This window comes from Calypte anna, unplaced genomic scaffold (assembly GCF_003957555.1).
Source record: "Calypte anna isolate BGI_N300 unplaced genomic scaffold, bCalAnn1_v1.p scaffold_87_arrow_ctg1, whole genome shotgun sequence".
NCBI classification, from domain to species: domain Eukaryota; kingdom Metazoa; phylum Chordata; class Aves; order Apodiformes; family Trochilidae; genus Calypte; species Calypte anna.
Genome location: NW_022045535.1, coordinates 155,052 through 172,684, shown reverse-complemented (window position 1 = coordinate 172,684; position 17,633 = coordinate 155,052). Strand labels below are relative to the sequence as shown.

Sequence of the window (17,633 nt, the reverse complement as noted above, 5' to 3'; positions counted from 1 at the left end):
TTCTCCTTCCCTTCCCTTCCCTTTTTCCCTTCCCTTCCCTTCTCCAGCAGGTTCAGGGAGGGTGGGAAGGCAGCCAGTCACACCCAGCTCTCCGAGGCAGTAAAACGATCCCTCTTTTGCCCTTGGGCCAAGCCCAGTTTTTCTAACGGATAAAAGGAGAAGCAGCCAGGAGGCTGCTCACTTCCCTGTCTCTCCAGCCCAGCTTCTCCCTCAGCTTTTGGAAGGGTGGGGGATCCCAAGCAGCCCCTCGGAGCAGCCATGTCCCGCTCTGTGACTTTCAGCTCCCGTTCTGTGGCCATCCCAGGGCTCAGCCAAGTGCGGGTCAGCACCGTGGCCTCAAGCCGTGGGGTTGGAGGGGCTGCCAGCCTGGGCAGGGCTGGTGGCTTTGGCAGCTCCAGCCTCTACAACCTCGGCTCCTCCAACAAGAGGATTTCCCTCGGAGGCAGCAGCGTCCGAGCTGGATACAGCTCTGGAGGGATGGGATTCGGTGGAATGCTCAGCCCCGGGGGCATCCAGGAGGTCACCATCAACCAGAACCTCCTGACACCCCTGAACCTGGAGATTGACCCCAAAATCCAGCAGGTGCGCAAGGAGGAGAAGGAGCAGATCAAGACCCTCAACAACAGATTTGCCTCTTTCATCGACAAGGTGAGGTTTTGGAAAGGCAGAGAGCTCTGTGGACACTGCTTAAAACGAGGTCTGAGCCAGAACTCACTGAACCCAGTGAGGGATTCAGGATCAGGGATCAGGGATTCAGGAACAGGTCCCCAGAACCATGATGTGGTTTGCTTACTGCAACCCAGTAACTCATTAACACCTTGCTGGCACTGCCATCAGTCAAGGATTTTCCCCTGCTTAGGCCAGCTTTGTACCCCCCTGTTTAGCTGCTGCTTAATGTGGGTGCAGACTTTAAAGATCAAATCTGCACCCACTGCCACCAAATTCAGGGAGGAGGGAACCATCCCCTGGGGCAGAGGAATTGTCCCAGCATAACAGATCTTTACATAAATCAGAGCTGGCTCTGGGTGTTTGCAGCTTTCCTCCCCTGCACTCCTTGATCCTGTGTAAACTTCAGCTCTGGCATTCTCAAAATGCAAAGAATCCAGACCTGGAGTTTGGGTAACTGGCTGACTTTGAGGCCCCTGGATGGCTCTGTCAAGTGTCAGGCAAGCAGAATCTTATCTTTTCACTTATCTTTAATTCATACAAAGCCTTAAAGCCAAAAGCCAAGCCCCAGAGCAGCCCTGCTCCCTCATGGTCTTTATCATCCTCCCGTGAGCAAGCTGAATTCCTCAGATGCCATCCCCAGCCTGTCCCTCCCCAGGATCCAAACCCTGTAGTGTCAGCTCCCCTTCCTTCTGCTTCCAAAATGACCCCTTGGTTGCTTTCCAGGTCCGGTTCCTGGAGCAGCAAAACAAAATGCTGGAGACCAAATGGAGCCTTCTTCAAGACCAGAAAACTGCCCAGAGTAACATTGCCCCCATGTTTGAGACCTACATCAGCAACCTGAGGAGGCAGCTGGATGGGCTGCTGAGTGACAGAGGTCGTCTGGAGGCTGAGCTGAAGAACATGCAGGATCTGGTGGAGGATTTCAAAGCCAAGTAAAGTATCCCCTTCCCTCCTAACAGTGTAGTCGAGCTGGCAGGTTGGTCAGTAGCTTGGCAGAGACATCCCCAACTTTTTCTGCTAGGGAGTGAGATTTTTTTTCTGGCTTAGGTGTCAAGTCCAGGGAATCTGCCTGGATTCTTCTTGCCTGGATCACTCATTGTTCCTGGACTCTTGTTCTCACGTGGCTCCATCCTCCTGGCTTTGCTTTGGGGCCTCTGAGAGTTGGCTTTGTACTTGGGGTTGGGTGTGCCCACTGGGGGCCAGAGGAAGCCCAGGAGGTTGGCAGGGGGTGGGTGAGCTCTGCTTGCTTTCCTGGGTAGGGAATGGAGCAGCTTGACCTGCAATTCTTCACTGACTTTTCAGTCCCAAATTGTAATGGTGTGGAGGAGTCCCATGAAGAAAGTACCCTTTGTCCCTGCCTGTGCCCAACCCAGCTGTTCAGGGGAATGCCTTTAATAATAACAAAAAAAGAAAGAGAAAGAGAGAAAGAAAGAGAGAAGAGAGAGAAAGAGAGAAAGAGAGAAAGAGAGAAAGAGAGAAAGAGAGAAAGAGAGAAAGAGAGAAGAAGAAAGAGAGAAAGAGAGAAAGAAAGAAAGAAAGAGAAAGAAGAAGAAGAAAGAAAGAAAGAAAGAAAGAAAGAAAGAAAGAAAGAAAGAAAGAAAGAAAGAAAGAAAGAAAAGAAAGAAAGAAAAGAAAGAAAAGAAAGAAAGAAAGAAAGAAAGAAAGAAAAGAAAGAAAGAAAGAAAAGAAAGGAAGAGAGAAAGAAAGAAAAAAAAAAAAGAAAAAAAGAAAAGAGGGAGCTGGCAAACTGGATCAAGCAGGAACTGAAAGCAAACAGATCTGGTAATACCCAGGGTGTGTTTAGGGCAAGTCAATAGCCAGTAATTCCCAAGGAGGTCCATGGAAAATGATGATGTTTCCCCCCAGACTTGCTGAGGTATCTCTCTACTCTGTGGTCATCCCACCTGCACCCACCTCTGCAAAGCAGCAGCAAGGAGCAGGTTTGCACCCAGGGGAATTAAACCCTGATTTTAGTTTGCATGTTACATGAGTGCAAGGTGTGCACCCGTGTTCCTCCTGCTTGCAGGTCTGTGTAAAACCAAAAGCCTGTGTGCTAGGGGAAGGGAAGCAGGAATTTAGAGCCCAAGATGCTGGTGCAGCAGAGGATGTAGCAGCTGGAATCTAGAACCTGCTTCTCCCCATTTACACCAAGAAAATTTCATCTTTTAAGCAGAACACTCAACACACGACTGCTCTTCCCATGTCGTTCCTTCTTTTCCCTGTGTTCAGTTTGCAAAGTCAGTCTCCATTTGCATTTTGGATTAGAGGAGGGGATTTCCATGCAGGTGGCTCCCAGGGATGGGGTTCAGTCCCTTTCCTGGCACCTGCCCTGCCCAAGGGTTTGGTGCAGAGCAAGGGTGGGCAGGAGCAGCTGGAGATCCCCGTTGGGTATGGGGCATGCCAAGGTGTGACTGTTCCTCAGGTGCCATGAGGAGCTCAGGCAGAATATTGAATGATTTATCAATTCCTTGACCAGCACAGGGGAGCTTCTCCCAGGAAATGAGGAACTGAACAAACTTTTCTAGAATAATTCAGTCTTTTTACTCTGATTCCCTCTGTGCCTACGCAGCAGATCACAGAGCTTGCAGGTGATACAACTGCAATACCAATGGATGCAGCCCATTGACTTTGAAAGGGATAATGTCCATTTCTGCCAATGTGGACAGGCAACTTTCCAGTGGGGACCAGAAGGGGAGGTGCATGAAGACTGCTGAAAGTCAAGCAGCTCACCCTTTGGAAGGCAAATTTCCGTGTTAGCCATGCAGGGAAGTGTGCAAATAAACAGAGTGGTAACTCTGGCAACAGTCAATCCAAAACAGACAGAGAAAGTGGTTCCTGCTCTGTTCCTTGGATGACTTTCAGGGTTCTTCTAGCAGCTTCTTGCTGTTGGTTTCACTAAGCAGGTTTGGCTGTAGTTTAGGCTGGTGTCTGGCTCTCAGCCAGGCTTGCACTGGTACGAACCAGGGAACCTCCCCGTGAAGTCAGTGGAGCACGATGCTTATCTGCTGAGGATCTACTCATTACAGCTGGAGAGGAACACATAAAGAAGGAATGGAGCAGATATTAGAAGTCTGTGTGGCTTTGAGGCCTGGTATCAGGGTCATTACACCCAGCTCTCACCAGCACAGGGGCCTGACACATTTCCAGTGTCTGCAATAAGGAAGCAGCAGCAGCAGGGAGGAAAAGTGCAGTGAATTTTAAGGAGTATGGGAAAGCCTGGGTGAGAAGTGCTCTCCAGGGGAGTGGTCTTGGTGGTGTGGATCAGAATAGCCTTCAGACAGCAGCTGATCCAAACAGATCCCTGGACATGCAGCTGGTACCCCTTGTGACGTGCCAGGTTGCTTGGAGAGGTCAGGGCTGTGCTGAGCTGGATGAAAAGAAATGGAAGGAGAGAGAAGGGAATCGGGGTAACTTGTCACTCATGGTTTTTTTTCCTTTTACCCAGGCTCTAACTTGACACCAATCCCTTTTTTTGTTTTGTTTTGGTTTTTTTTTCTGGCAGATATGAAGATGAAATCAACAAACGCACACAGCAGAGAACGAGTTCGTGGTGCTGAAGAAGGTGTGTGCCAGGGATGTTGCTGGGACTGCTCCCAGGGGTTTGGTAGAGAATTTTTAGGAGCTGGTAGGGGACATGGAAGGCAGACAGGTTGGGGAGCCTGAGGGGCTCTGCTTCTGAAGCCATCACAGGCTGGCTGGATTTAGTCATCAAAGTTCCGGCAGTCTCAGTGGATTCTCACTCTTTTTTAGGATGTGGATGCTGCCTACATGAACAAAGTGGAGCTGGAGGCCAAGGTGGATGCCCTGACAGATGAGATCAACTTCCTGAGGTCTCTCTATGAAGCGGTAAGGTCATTCCTGCTTCTTGTGGCTGCTGCAGTGGGTGAAGAACAGTGGATGGGGACAGAAAATTCATGTGGTGCTTCCAGAGATGAGAAGAGTGATGGAGACCTGGTGTCTTCCCTTGCATAAGCACAACAGAACCTGTTAGTGAAGCTCCCCTGGTGTGAGCTGTCATGGGGGTTTCTCCCTGTCTGGGGTGGGAGATGGATTTATTGCTGGACATACATTACTTTTTGGCTGCAGTTAGTATGAAAACAAGAAAAAGGAGTGTAACATAGCTCGAGTTATAGTGCTGGTGTGTGTTTGTGAGCTGTGTGAGAGAAAAAAAAGGAAAGCTCCTTGTCCCAGACTTCTTTATCTTGCCCATTACTAGCAAAATCAGAGACTGATTGAACTGGACACGTTGCATCCCTGGGTGAGGGGCTGGAATTTGGCCCTGACCTTGTTATGAAGCTGATGCTGAAGCTCCTTGGATTCCCATTTCATTCTGGATTCTTATCTCAGGAGTGGGGTAAATTAACCTTGCTGTCAAAATGCAGGTGATAAGAAGTAGCCCCACTCCAGCACTTTGTGCTTTGCAAGGTTGATGTGAGCCAGTTGGTTTCCTTCTAACTAATGATTGTTTAGATTGAATTCATCTCATCTGCCTCCCTTTCCTTTTTCTTCTTGGGCTCTTTCTTTAATTGGCTTCCAAAAGAGAAGCCCTTAGAAGTCAGTGATTAATGGTGGTGTTTTTCATACAACTGGCAGGAGCTTCATGAGCTGCAGGCCCAGATCTCTGACACTTCTGTGGTGCTGTCCATGGATAACAACAGAAACCTGGACCTGGACAGCATCATCGCAGAGGTCAAGGCTCAGTACGAGGAGATCGCCAACCGGAGCCGGGCAGAGGCTGAGTCCTGGTACCAGAGCAAGGTGAAGAATGGGGGGGAAAAAAAAAAAGGGGGGGGGGGGGGGAAAGATTTGAACCAGCTCCATCCTTTTCTCTTACTCTGTTTTGAGTTGGGTTTTTGTTTGGTTTTGGTTTATTTTTTTTGTCCCAGTACGAGGCTCTGCAGGTGACTGCGGGGAAGCACGGGGATGATCTGCGCAACACGAAGAACGAGATCTCTGAGATCAACCGCATGATCCAGAGGCTGCAGGGGGAAATCGAAGGTGCCAAAGCCCAGGTGAGGAACTGCCCTCATCCTCCTGCAGTAGAGCAGTGGATTTAGCAGCAGCAGGTAGCAGGGATTGGGGTGTTCACCTCCAAACCTGGACTCTGCTGGAGGGAGGAGCTGTGCTGGGAGCACTGGGATGTGGGCAGGAGCTGGGAACACTCCCAGCCTGCTGGGAATTCTGCCAGGGACCTGGGAGCACAGGAGGGCAGTGATGAGGAGCTGCTTCCAAAGGGCAAGGCTGTGTGTGGTCTCCTTGCCAGCCACAGGCATTCTCTGTGCCCTCTTCCTTTGGGGTCTTTGTCTACTCCTTTTTTTTCCAGAAGGGAACACGGTGTTTGGGCACAGAAAAGAATTTTTTAGCTGTATGGGAGCTCTGTTTGATTTCTCCAGGAGCTGTTATCTCTTGATAAAATGGGTGGTGAATGCCAGACCAGTGAGTGGCTCAGACCATGTTTGGGGCTGAAAACTGGACCTGAATAATAACCACGTTTCCCAAGGCTGGAGATAAGCCCTTGTGATTCATCCATTTCTGTTTATTTGGTTTCGGGGCAGGGAGGCTTCAACACATGCAAGCAAAGAGCTGACCCCGTGCAGCTCCCTCCTATAATGAATGAGAATAAAAAGCTCTGTGTTCAGTGAGCCCTTCCTGCTCATGGGGTTTTTGGGGAGGTGCAGGGGGCACAGGTTAGGGTGTGTTAGACTTCCAGCTTGTTGTGGCCCCACAGGGATGATTTTGGGGTAGGTCTGCATTATTTGGTAACTGCAGGTCTGCTCGAGTCCACGCTTGCCTCAGATCAGAGCTTACTGGAGACCAAGTGGCTCTGAGCAAGTTCTGGGGCACAGCAGGAGAAAACCTGAGCTTGCCTTAAATCTCAGTGTGTGTGGTGTGGGTGGGCTGGGATGACCTGGAGAAAGTGTTCCAAAAATGCAGCCAGGGGAGAGAAATAGAAGAGAGAAATAGAGCTTCCCTTTTGGGAAGATGTGTCTTGGGATGAGATGAGCTTCCTCTGCTTGCTGAGTGCCAAAAAAAAAAAAAAAAAAAAGAAATTAAAAAAATAGAAAAATAAATTGTAGGCATGAAGTTGTAGGGCTCTAAGTTGAGCAGATGTCTCCACAGACATGGTCTGGCCAGTAGATGTCACAAGTCCATCAGCAGCAGTGTCCTCTCCCAAGGAGGTGAGTGAGGTCCCCACTGCTGTTCCCTGCTCTGTCCCTGCAGCGTGCCAAGGTGGAAGCATCCATTGCTGAGGCTGAGGAACGGGGTGAGTTGGCTCTCAAAGATGCCAAGGCAAAGCTGGAGGAGCTGGAAGCAGCTCTGCAAAAAGCCAAGCAGGACATGGCCAGGCAGCTCCGGGAGTACCAGGAGCTGATGAACGTCAAGCTGGCCCTGGACATCGAGATTGCAACCTACAGGAAGCTGCTGGAGGGGGAGGAGAGCAGGTGGGTGCAGGCTGGGGGGTTTCACCTGAGGGTTCAGCACTTTTTTTCCCTTTGCTCGGGAACATTATGAGGACTCGGTTCTGTGGGAGTACAGAATAGAAAACCTTGCATTTTAAATCAATTTGGGGGGGGGTCCTGAAAATGCTTCAGCTGAAGAGTCAGCCTGGCAAGTTCTGGGCAAAGTTTGATACTTCTGGTGAAAATATGCAAAGAAGGCAAAAAAAAGTTGTTTTCCATCATATGTGCAGAAAATTTCCAAGTGGCTTAAATCCCCATGGAATTGAGATGGAGCCTTTGTGCTCTTTCTGCCACCCCCAGTGATAACAGAGCTTGTAAATGCAGGGCCAGAACAAAGCTCTGTACGGCACACTTATCTTGTCTGAATTATTTACAAGAGGAGTAATAACTCCCTGCCATTGTCTTCATCCTCAGCTCTGGAGCCCTGGGGGAACACTGAGTAATGCAGAGTCTAACTCATCCTCCTCCTTTTTGCCTTTGTGTTTTCCTTCTCCAACAGGTTGGCCGGCGATGGCGTTGGTAATGTCAACATCTGTGAGTGGATTTTATAATTTATATTGGTTACACAAAGCCATAATCCCATTGAAAATGCAGGTGGGGACCAGAGGAGCCTGTGAGCAGGAGCCTCCTAGTGCCCTGCCTCAGCTTCTGCATCCCAGTTAGCACTGGGAGCTAACACTAAAGAAGCTGGTGGTGCCCTTGGCTCTGTGATAGACTTCAGCTCTAACTCACCTGTATGAAATTTAACTGGGGAGAGTATTATCACCTTTTCCTTCCATTTTTATTATGGAAAGAAAAATTACCAATGAGAAAAGGCACCGCCTGGTGTCAGGGTTTAACACTGACCTGGCAATGAAACCGAGTACCAGATGCTCTCTATTAACTTCTCTCTCCTCCCTGATAAAGAAAGGAGAGAGAATAAGGGAGAGAGACTTATGGGTTGGAAATTAAACTACCCAACTTTAATGAAACAGTAATGATAAATAGGAAAAATTACTGAATATATACAAATATACAGGAAAATTGATACCACCATCCTCCCCCCTTTCCCCCAATAACTCTCACGTCACCACTGAGGCTGCAGGGCAGCCCTGGGAAAGTCCAGGCTGGAATTCTGGGAGCAATTGGGATCTGGAGGCAGGAACACACAGATTCAGGCTGGCATGGATCAGGACCACAAGCAGAGGAATGGATGGAATCATCCCAGGATGCTGAAGGAAACAGGGAACGGGTGAAGGAAGGGAAGCAGGAGAGGCAGGAAGGGCAGGAAGCTGGAAACTGGAAGCCTGGCTTGGCCCTTGTGATGCCTCAAATTTATCCTGAGTATGAGGTGTATGGGATGGAATTCTCTGGTCAGTTCTGGCATTTATCTTGTCTGTTCCTCCCCAAAGGAGGCTGCAGGTGGGACCTCTTTATTCCTTCTAGAAGGTAAAATGTTCCTTAGAACCGAGCAGTGTCCTTGGCTCTGCACAGCAGTCTCTGGCAGTAACTGTAAACATCGAGTGTTATCAGTCCCAGAAGCAGACACTGACTGAGAAACTTGCTGTTAATTTCAGCAAGTGCAGCTACTTACAAGAGACTGAGCTGAAAGCAAAAGTACAAGAGAGAAAATCATCTTTATCCTGGCCCAAACCAGGACACCTGGGTTGGAAGTTAGCAGAGAGGTGGCATTACAGGGGATCTTCCCAGTTTGGGAAGCTTTGGGTGCTCACCTTGCCTGGACATCAGGCAGGTAGTGGTGTCTTGGAGATGCTCTAAACCAGTGCCTCTGCTTTTTATCCATCAAATTGCTGCTGGTAGCTGGTGAACCACATGCCCACAGCCTCTTTGGTGACCAGGAGATGAGCTGAGTGTGTTTATTCAGGGCTGTTCTTTGCTATAGGGGGGTCCTGGGCCAGGCTGGGTGATGGAGAAAGGAGCTGAGCTGCTCAACCCTCACATGCTTAGCACAGGGAATAAATGTTCTGGGCCAAAATAGACCAAGAGATCAATATCCTGGGCTCTGTGTCCTGCAGGAAATGGTAGAGAGTTTTCACCTGGTTGCTGCAATTTTCAAATGCCCCTTTTTGGGAGGGTCCTGAGCTCCCTGGTGCTTATGTTTGGTTTCCTTCTCTCTGTCACAGCTGTGATCAGTTCCAGTGCTGGAGGTGGCTACACCAGTTCCAGTGGATTGCTGGGAGGAGGAATGGGAGGAAGCTTCAGCCTGGGAGCTGGGATGGGCAGTGGGGCTCTCGGCTTCTCCTCTGGGGGTAGCTCCAAGTCCTACAGCATCACAACCACCTCATCCACCAGGAGAAGCATCAGGAAGTAACTCCAGGGATGGGGAGCAGCGGTAGCCCAGGAGATGGGAGGAGGGAAACCAGATCAAGAAAACTTTATTTTGTTGCCTTTTATAAGAGGAATTGGCTGCCAAATTTCCTGCAGTGGTGAATGAATTGTAATAAGACACAGCAAAGCCCCTGACCCTGCCACAGCTCACCTTAGGCTTGATCCTGCACTGCTGAACTCAGTGGGAACCATTCCACTGAGAGCAGGCTCAAGCCTGTAGGCTGTAATTTATCCAGGGAAGCAGGTGGGATAATGCTTTTGGTACTTGTGTGCTCGGTACCCCCTGCTCAGGGATGGATTTCACCCCTTGAAGGGCAAAGCAATGATTGGAGGGGCAAATTATTCCACATTTCTGCTGTGGTTTTACAAAAGAGACCAAAGATTATCTCCCCCTTAATATGATTTGGAAGACTTTATTCCCTTGAGCTCCTCAGAAAATGCCAACCCTTGTTAGCATTTCACCCTGGGTTTGTTTTCTTAAAGTATACCAAAAAGAAAACAGTGAAACTGCTTTGGGTTGCTTCTTTTCTTTGGGAATGGGCTCAGAAATGGAATCCAACAGCTCTCTGAATGAAGCTGATTTCTTACCAAGGCAGTGCAGACAGATTTGCTTCCAGATTCTTTATAGCAAAGTAAAGCCTCAACAAGCTCCCCCACCCATTCCTGCTCCTCAGAAGAGGCCCAGACCTTAAGGTTTAAAATCCTTAAGGAGCACTAAAGTGGGAGGCAACATCCCCCCTCCTGGAGTGTCTGTCTGCACCTTTCATTTCAAAGCTTATCTGGTGAAATCCCACTCACAGCAGGGGAAAAAAAGCCTATTTTGTTGATGCATCATCACAGTAACTTCTTGTCCCTTCCAAAATGTGTCTTCAACTTAAAGATGGCAGGGAAAACAGCTGATTCCTGCAGTAGGAAGAATTGTTAGGTAAAAACCTGAAAGAACCTGCACAGAATTGTTACATCCCATGTCCCAGCAGCATCGTCTTTGGTTGACACTTTTTTTCACCCAGATTTGTCATGATGAGGCCTTTAATAAAGTTTCCCTATTGCAAGCTGCTTCAGTCCCAGCTGAGTTCCTTGTCTGGGCTGCCCTGGATGTTCAGGACCCCCGGGACCCATCCTGCTGTGTCCCCTGGAGCAGTCCCAATGGGCAGGGCCAGGATTTGGACTTTGCTTATTAGAGGTTTGTTCATTCTTGGGTGAATTTTACCCTCCTGCTTTGCACTGAGTCTGGGCAGGGAGGTTCCTGGGGCTGCTTTTGTTTAGGATTTTTTAATTTTTTTTTTTTTAAGCTTCAGCCCAGTCCCTGATCAGGGCTGAAAATAGCAGAGAGCATCCCCTCCCCAAGCACCTTCTGCTGAGCAGAGAGGAGCTCAGGATGGAGGAGATGCCTCTGTTCCAGAGGACCAAAGCTTGGAGAGGTGAACCTGGACCTTGCTGCATGGGGACAGCTCATTCCTGCTCCTTTTGGGACAGCATGGGGTGGGAAGGGCTCACCCCAGGGTGCTTGATGGGGCCCTGGTGTCCTTGCAGGGCCACCATGGAGATGTGTGGCATCACCTGCTGGGGAGGGGACCAGGTGGGGGTTTTGTGGGCACTGAGAAGAGTTTCCTGCAGGATGAGGATGGGGACAAGGATCCAAGGGCCTTTTAGGAAGCTTTATCCACCCGTGCACACCCAGCCCCTGGTGGTTCTGTGCCCAGCACCTCATGGTGCTGAGCCCCTGTGTGGCTTTTGGGGGGGGTGATGGATGGCCAGGGTGGCACAGGGTGGTGGCACCTGCAGCCTGGCACTCCCAGCTCACAGCTTTGGTGCCAGAGACAAGCAGTAAAACAAAAAATGAACAAAAAAAACCCCAAAAAAACCCCCACAAAAACCAAAACCAAACAAACCAAAAAACAAAACCAGAAAACCCCCAAAGCCAAAACAAAAACAAAACAAAAAAAACACCACAAAAACCCCAAAAACCAAAGAAAAAGATGGCTTTGAGGAGTTCCCAGGCAACTTGAGGCACTCAGGGATGGGTTTAAAGGGGATTCAGCAATCAATGAGAGCAATAAAACGTTTCAGCTGGCTCGATGCAAATTGCCTGAGCATCTGAGCTTTGTCAGTGCCCTCTCAGTGGTTTTGTTTCCTTGTTTTTCCTCGGGGAATAACAATTTGGGGCTCCACCCTGTCCTAATGAAGACATCTCACCTGGACAGCACCTGCTCCTCCTGCCTTGCTGGAGAATAAAATAAAAATAAATAATATAGAATAACATAATAAAGAATAAAAAAAAGCCTAGAATAAAAGCCACTGACTGAATACGTGGTTGTTGGAAAGAAGTGACTACTTTTTTTATTTTGTTGTTGTTGTTCAGACAGGGTTAATATACTTAACCAGGAGGTTCTGGCTGACTGGGAAGGCGACTGATGCTGGTCCCATGTTTTTAAGGTTGGGTTTGGATCCCTCAAGCAAGGTCCCAGAGGAGCTCTGTGCCTCAAACCCAATGGATCAGAACCTTTCATACCTGGCAATGGTCCCCACGCCCTCCACCTGTGGCAGGGTTTATGGCAACAGATGAGCCAGAGCAGAAGAAAAGGGAAAGTTGAGGATCAGTTTCAAACCAGGGAATGAGAATCCAATAAGCAAGGTGCCCTCCAACAGCCTTTGGGATCTGTCTTGGGGCAAATAATCAAAGAAACCAATGCAATGTGCAGGGGAATGGCAATTTGGGGCAGTTTGGGGTGAGTCCTGCTCATGACTGGAGTGTATGGGCGGTCTAAAAAGCTGACTGGTAAAGTTTGGTTGGTCCAGGGTTGGGACCTGCTCAGACAATTGGCTAAAAATTTCATTTTCATCCTGAAATTTGTAGGAGAGGAAAGAGCAAGGAGCTACACCAAAAGCCCTTTGGTTTAACTGCACCATGGGGGGGTGATGAGGGGGATTTTGGCCCTTCTTGCTCCCAGATTCTCCAATAGAAATATCAAAACTCTCAAGCACAGAAAAACCCTCTTTGCTTTCTGTGTCCCCAGGGTTGGTGCAACCTGCTGCTGTGTCTGTGGTGCTTCCTTTCCAGCCTTGCCCATTCATCTCCAGCTCTTTACAGGATGCTCCTGGCTGGCCTGGCCATGGACACCACATCCAGGTGAGAGCTCCTGATGCTCCTGGTGCTGCTGGAACTATTGTTGCAGCTCCTGGCTTTGCCCCAGACCCCTCCACTGCTGGGCACCCCCCAGTTCCTCTTGGCTGCTGGATGGAGACTTGCAAAGCCCAGCTCAGGGCCACAGGTGAAACCTCCCTGGGAAGGGCAGAGAGCTGCAAAAGGCAGAAAAAAAGCTGATTTTCAGGTCAAGGAACCCCCTGGGGAAGAGGCAGAAGATGCCCCAGTTTGGTAGAAGGTGAATCCTCCAACTTACGGATGGTGACTGGGAAGTTTTCTTCTGCACAGAGCCTGAGGAGGAAGGGGAGAAGCTGCACATCACTGATCTGTCCCCAAATGCCCTTCAAAAGTGAGGCTGAGCCCCCCCTGGCCTGAGCCTCACTGCTCAGAGGCAGCAGGGGTGGTGGTTTGGGTGAGTTTGCAGTGGTTTTAGGACTGCTAGGAAGAAAAGTCTGCACCAGGACTCTGTCAGCACTGGTGTGGGCAGGAGGAGCAGAGCAGGGATTGTCCCCCCGTGTCCCCACTGGGGAGGCTGCACCTCCAGTCCTGGGGTCAGTTCTGGGCTTCTCAGGAGAAAAAGGGAACTGAGGGGATGGAGAGTGTCCAGAGAAGGGAATGGAGCTGGGGAAGAGTCTGGAGAACATGGAGGAGGGGTTGGAGAACACGGAGAAGGATCTGGAGGAGTTGTGAGGAGCCCCTGAGGGCCCTGGGGGTGTTGCTCCTGCAGCAGAGGAGGCTGAGGGGAGACCTTCTGGCTCTGCCATCCCCTGAGAGGAGGTTGGAGCCAGGGGGAGTTGGGCTCTGCTCCCGAGGAACAAGGGATGGGACAAGAGGAAGGGCCTGGAGTGGTGCCAGGGGAGGTTTAGGTTGGAGCTTGGGGACAATTTCTCCCCTTTTGGGCTGTCAGGGCCTGGGGTGGGGTCCCCATCATCCCTGGAGGGGTCTCCAAGCCCTGGAGCTGTGGTGCTGAGGGCCCTGGGTGGGGGTGGCCTGGCCAGTGCTGGATTGGTGGATCTTGGATATTCAGGTTCTTTTCCAACCCAAACAAGTCCCTGTTTCTGTGCCTGTGTGGTTGATGTGTGGCATGGCAGCTCTGCAGGAGGAATATCCACTTGGTTTTCCTTCCCACCCAGGCATCTGAAGGAGCTGGTGCAGCCCTGCCTGTAGCTCACCTGTTCTCCTCTCCCTCCAGCAGCTTCTTGTAGGTGATGATCTCGATGTCCAGAGCTACCTTGATGCTCATGAGCTCCTGGTACTCACAGAGCTGCCGGCTCAGTTCTGCCTTGGTCTGCTGCAGGGCTGCCTCCAGCTCAGAGAGTTTGTGTTTTGCATCCCTGATGCTCTTTTCCCCGTGCTGCTCGGTGCTGGCCAGAGCAGCTTCCAGCTTGCAGCACTGCAAGGAGAGAGATATCATCAGTCTTAGTTGTGTCCCAAAACCTTCAGCCCTGATGCAACATCAGGAGATGGGTTTCAGGTCTGGTGGTGCCTTCAGGAGTAAGAGGGACACGAGGTTCCTGCTGGCAGGGGCTTGAGGGAGATGGATGTGAAGTTTCAGTGCTCCCTCCTGGTGCTCCCAGGGGTGGGATGCTGTGACCACCTCTGTCCTCAGGGATAGCATGAGTTGGGCTTCAGCAGAGCCCCAGCTGAAGCAGCAAAGTCCCAGGGGGTGAGCAGCCTTTTTAGGTGCTGCAGCATCACCTGGGTGATGCCCTGCTCAAACACCCAGCCCTGGATCTGCTCACCTGCTCCTTGGTGCTCCTGATTTCTCTGTTCAGGCTCTGGACCATCCCTGTCAGCTCAGCTATCTTGGGTTTTGCATCCTGCAGCCTGTCAGCATTTCTGCCTGCGGTCACTTGGAGCTCCTTAAACTACAAAAGCCCAAAAGAGGTTGTTGGGTATCCCAAAAACACACAGGTTAAATAAGAGGGGGCAGGAGCTGTTTCTCTGGGTCTAAAGTTGGTCTGAAGAGTGAACCTCACCCAACCTCCACCTCTGCCAGGTTTTCTCACCTTGCTTTCACACCGTGCCTGTGCTTCTGCCCGACTCCTGCAAGCGATGTCCTCGTACTGAGCTCTGACATCTGCAGTGACCCCATCCAAGCCAAGATTTTGGCTGTTGTCCACCTGCATGACCACTGAAGTGTTCCACATCTGGGCCTGCAGCTGCTGGACCTCCTGGTGATGAGATGGGGCTGAGATGCTCAGAGATGGGGGTACCTCTGTGCCCCCAGGCCCCAGCTGCTGCCTCCCCCATGCCCTGCACCTTGATTCTCCTCCTTGGACCAAGCAGAGGATGAATTGCCAAGCCCCACCATTAACCATGAGGTTACCCCCTCCTCCTCTCTCCTTTTGGATAAGCAACCCCAAACCCCAGCTGGGAAATGCAATGGGGCAGCAGGGAGGGTTCTTACCTCCCTGTAGAGCACTCGCAGGAACTCAACCTCTTCTTTCAGGCTTTCCACTTTGGCCTCCAGCTTTGCTTTGGTTAAGAAAAAAGAATCCATGTCCTGGAGATGCATTGGAGGTAGAAGAAGGACTTTTGTTAAGTGAGAGCAGACTCAGGGCTAAGCTTGAGGTGAGGGAGCAGCTCCCATCACACCCTCACTGCTGGTTGGAGTTCATCAAACCCAAGCACCAGCTTGGACTTGGCTGATGCACTGCTTTGGGGAGATAAATCCCTGTGTGCACCCCAAAGACCTGAGCCTGGAGAGGAGAGGACACGCAGCCCCTTGCTCACCTTCTTGAGGGCAATAACCTCACTCTCAGCACACGTCCTTTGGCTGTGCTCATCCTTGTACCTGTGTGGGAAAATGGGAAATCCTTCTTGGAGTTCAGCACAATTGAATCTTTCTTTGTGTTTCCACAGGCTTTCTTTCAGGAAGTTAAACTCACAATTTTATTTTTTTCTTTTTTTCCCTCCTCCTCTTGTTTTTTTTCCCACCCAGTCAGTGTCATGAGGGCGAGACAGAAGAACAATCCCTCCCGATGCCCAAGCCACTGTCTATATTGAGATCCAGATTTTCCAAGGATTGGTTTGTACCCCCTGGGAAAGCAAATGTGTTTTCAGAGGTGTCTGTGTCTTTAAAAATGCACAGAACTGGTTTCTTCTGACAGCAGCAAATAGCTGCAGAATAGTTCCAAATGTCCATTCCTTGATTTAGGAAGGAGAGAAAGAGAACCTGGAAGAGGAACATCCTCAGTTTTTCTCCATCTCTTTGAACTGGGACCTTGTTTTCTATATTGAGGTCATGGTAGACCTCTCCACTTACCTACTTGTTCTCTGGGAGCCATTTACTGCCACAAGAATTTCACATTCTTTGCCTGTTTAGAAATCTTGAACATTTTGAGACCTGCAGTCACGTTTCCCAGGTTGGTGGGGTTTTGGTTTTTGTTTTTGTTTTTTTTACTTACATTTTCTTGTTGGTTTCCAAAACCTGCTCTGCCTCTTTCAGGTCTCTTTCCAGCTGGGCTCTGCTCTTCCTAAGTGCTTCCAGCTGCTTCTTCAAGTTTCCAACAGAAGCCTCCACCATGGGTCTGGTGGGATCCTTGCAGTGCTTCTGACCCTGCAGGAAGCTCCATTTGGTCTCCAGCACCTTGTTCTGCTGTTCCAGGAGTCGGACCTGGATCCCAGAAAGCAAAATAGGAAAGGAGACGAGAGGGTTAAGAGGGTAACAGCACTGAAACCTCTTGTTCCAGGTCAATGCAACATTTCCTGTTCCCATCAGCTGTTGTTCACAGGCTCTTTCTGGGACACCCTTGTGGAAATGTAGGAAAAGCAAATGAGTTCTGGAAAGGAGAGGTTTGCAATGAATTGAGGAGCTGCAAAGAGGAAGGGGAAGGAACGGGAGGATGATTTAATGGATTTTAACTTTTTCCCTAGGCCTAGAGACCCAAGCAGTGGTGCCTGCAGCCTCCTCAGTGGCTCGTAAGCACCTAGGTGCTCAACTTGCCCTCAGGGTCTGACATGAGTTGTCAAACAAGGATTTTTCCATGGTGGTTTCCTCTGGGAGGGGTTCTTGGCTCACCTTGTCAATGAAAGAAGCAAATTTGTTGTTGAGGGTCTTGATCTGCTCCTTCTCTTGGAACTTCACCTTTTGAACCTTAGGATCGAGCTCCAGCCTGAGTGGTTTCAGCAGCTCCTCATGGATGGTGATGGGGGTGATGGTCCATGGCCTGGAGACCCCACCAACCCTGTAGCCAAAGCCAACACCTCTGTAGCTGAACCCTGTGCCAGCTGCACCAAATCCATGTCCCAGAGGACGACACCTTCCAGCAGCTGTGCTGGACCTGAAACATCTCAGACCATCAAGACTTCTGCTGCTGAAGTTATTTAGGCTCTGGTAGCCCATGCCACCCCCCCAGTGACATGAGACAGTGCTAAAACCACCCCGAATCCTGGGAAAAGCTACAGAGGAAGAGCCAGAATTTCTGCCAGGGCAGCAGGACATGGTTGCTGGTGAGAGAGGGATTGGTGCAGGCAACATGCTGGGAGTAGTTTCCAGGGTGCAGTTCCCTCTGTCCACTGTGGAGATCCTTCTTCCTTTTATTTGTGTGGAAAACAGGGTGAGGCTGCATGAAACTTCCTCAAAATGTTTATGATGCAAAGGATGGGAACTATTTAGCATATTTTGTACTCCCCAGCAGGGACAGCAGCAGCACGTTTGTCCCGTAAAGGCTGGGAGAATGCTGTTGAGTCAGAGAAGTTCTATTTAGGTCTTGTGCAAGAGCAACAAAAATTAGGGGAGTTGTGCTGGGTGCATTGTTTTCGAGAGACCTGGGAAAAACTTCCCCGTGAAGTGGAACAGAGACTTAAAAAATGTAAACTGCTTTTTTGTCAAAGGAGATCCCTGGATTTGCTGGTACCTCAGCTTGCAATTGAGATCTTAGAAGGAGAATGTGATTCAACAGGAACTATCAGTGATCATAGAATGGTAAGAGTTGGAAGAGACCTCTGGAGATCATCGAGTCCAAACCCCCTGCCAAAGCAGGATCACTTAGGGCAGGCCAGAAAGAAATGGATAATAAATGTGA

General features: G+C 49.9%; 2 protein-coding genes across 2 annotated transcripts; one reads left to right on the top strand and one right to left on the bottom strand.

Annotated features, from left to right (window-relative positions):
* Positions 1–161: 161 nt before the first annotated feature.
* On the top strand, positions 162–9,845 carry LOC103528983 (keratin, type II cytoskeletal cochleal). The gene is given in 10 exon segments (XM_008494394.2): positions 162–648; positions 1,393–1,601; positions 4,172–4,197; positions 4,200–4,231; positions 4,420–4,515; positions 5,263–5,427; positions 5,556–5,681; positions 6,892–7,112; positions 7,630–7,664; positions 9,254–9,845. Coding segments are annotated over 10 exon segments (1,488 nt in total). The 5' UTR covers positions 162–258; the 3' UTR covers positions 9,442–9,845.
* Positions 9,846–13,771: 3,926 nt separating this feature from the next.
* On the bottom strand, positions 13,772–17,050 carry LOC103528995 (keratin, type II cuticular Hb4). Its single transcript, XM_008494408.2, has 7 exons — positions 16,628–17,050; positions 16,014–16,222; positions 15,340–15,400; positions 15,014–15,109; positions 14,613–14,777; positions 14,346–14,471; positions 13,772–13,996 (listed from the first exon to the last, which is right to left on the bottom strand). The coding sequence occupies exons 1-7, from the start codon at positions 17,048–17,050 to the stop codon at positions 13,772–13,774; spliced, it is 1,305 nt and encodes a 434-aa protein (XP_008492630.2).
* Between the last annotated feature and the right edge of the window lie 583 nt (positions 17,051–17,633).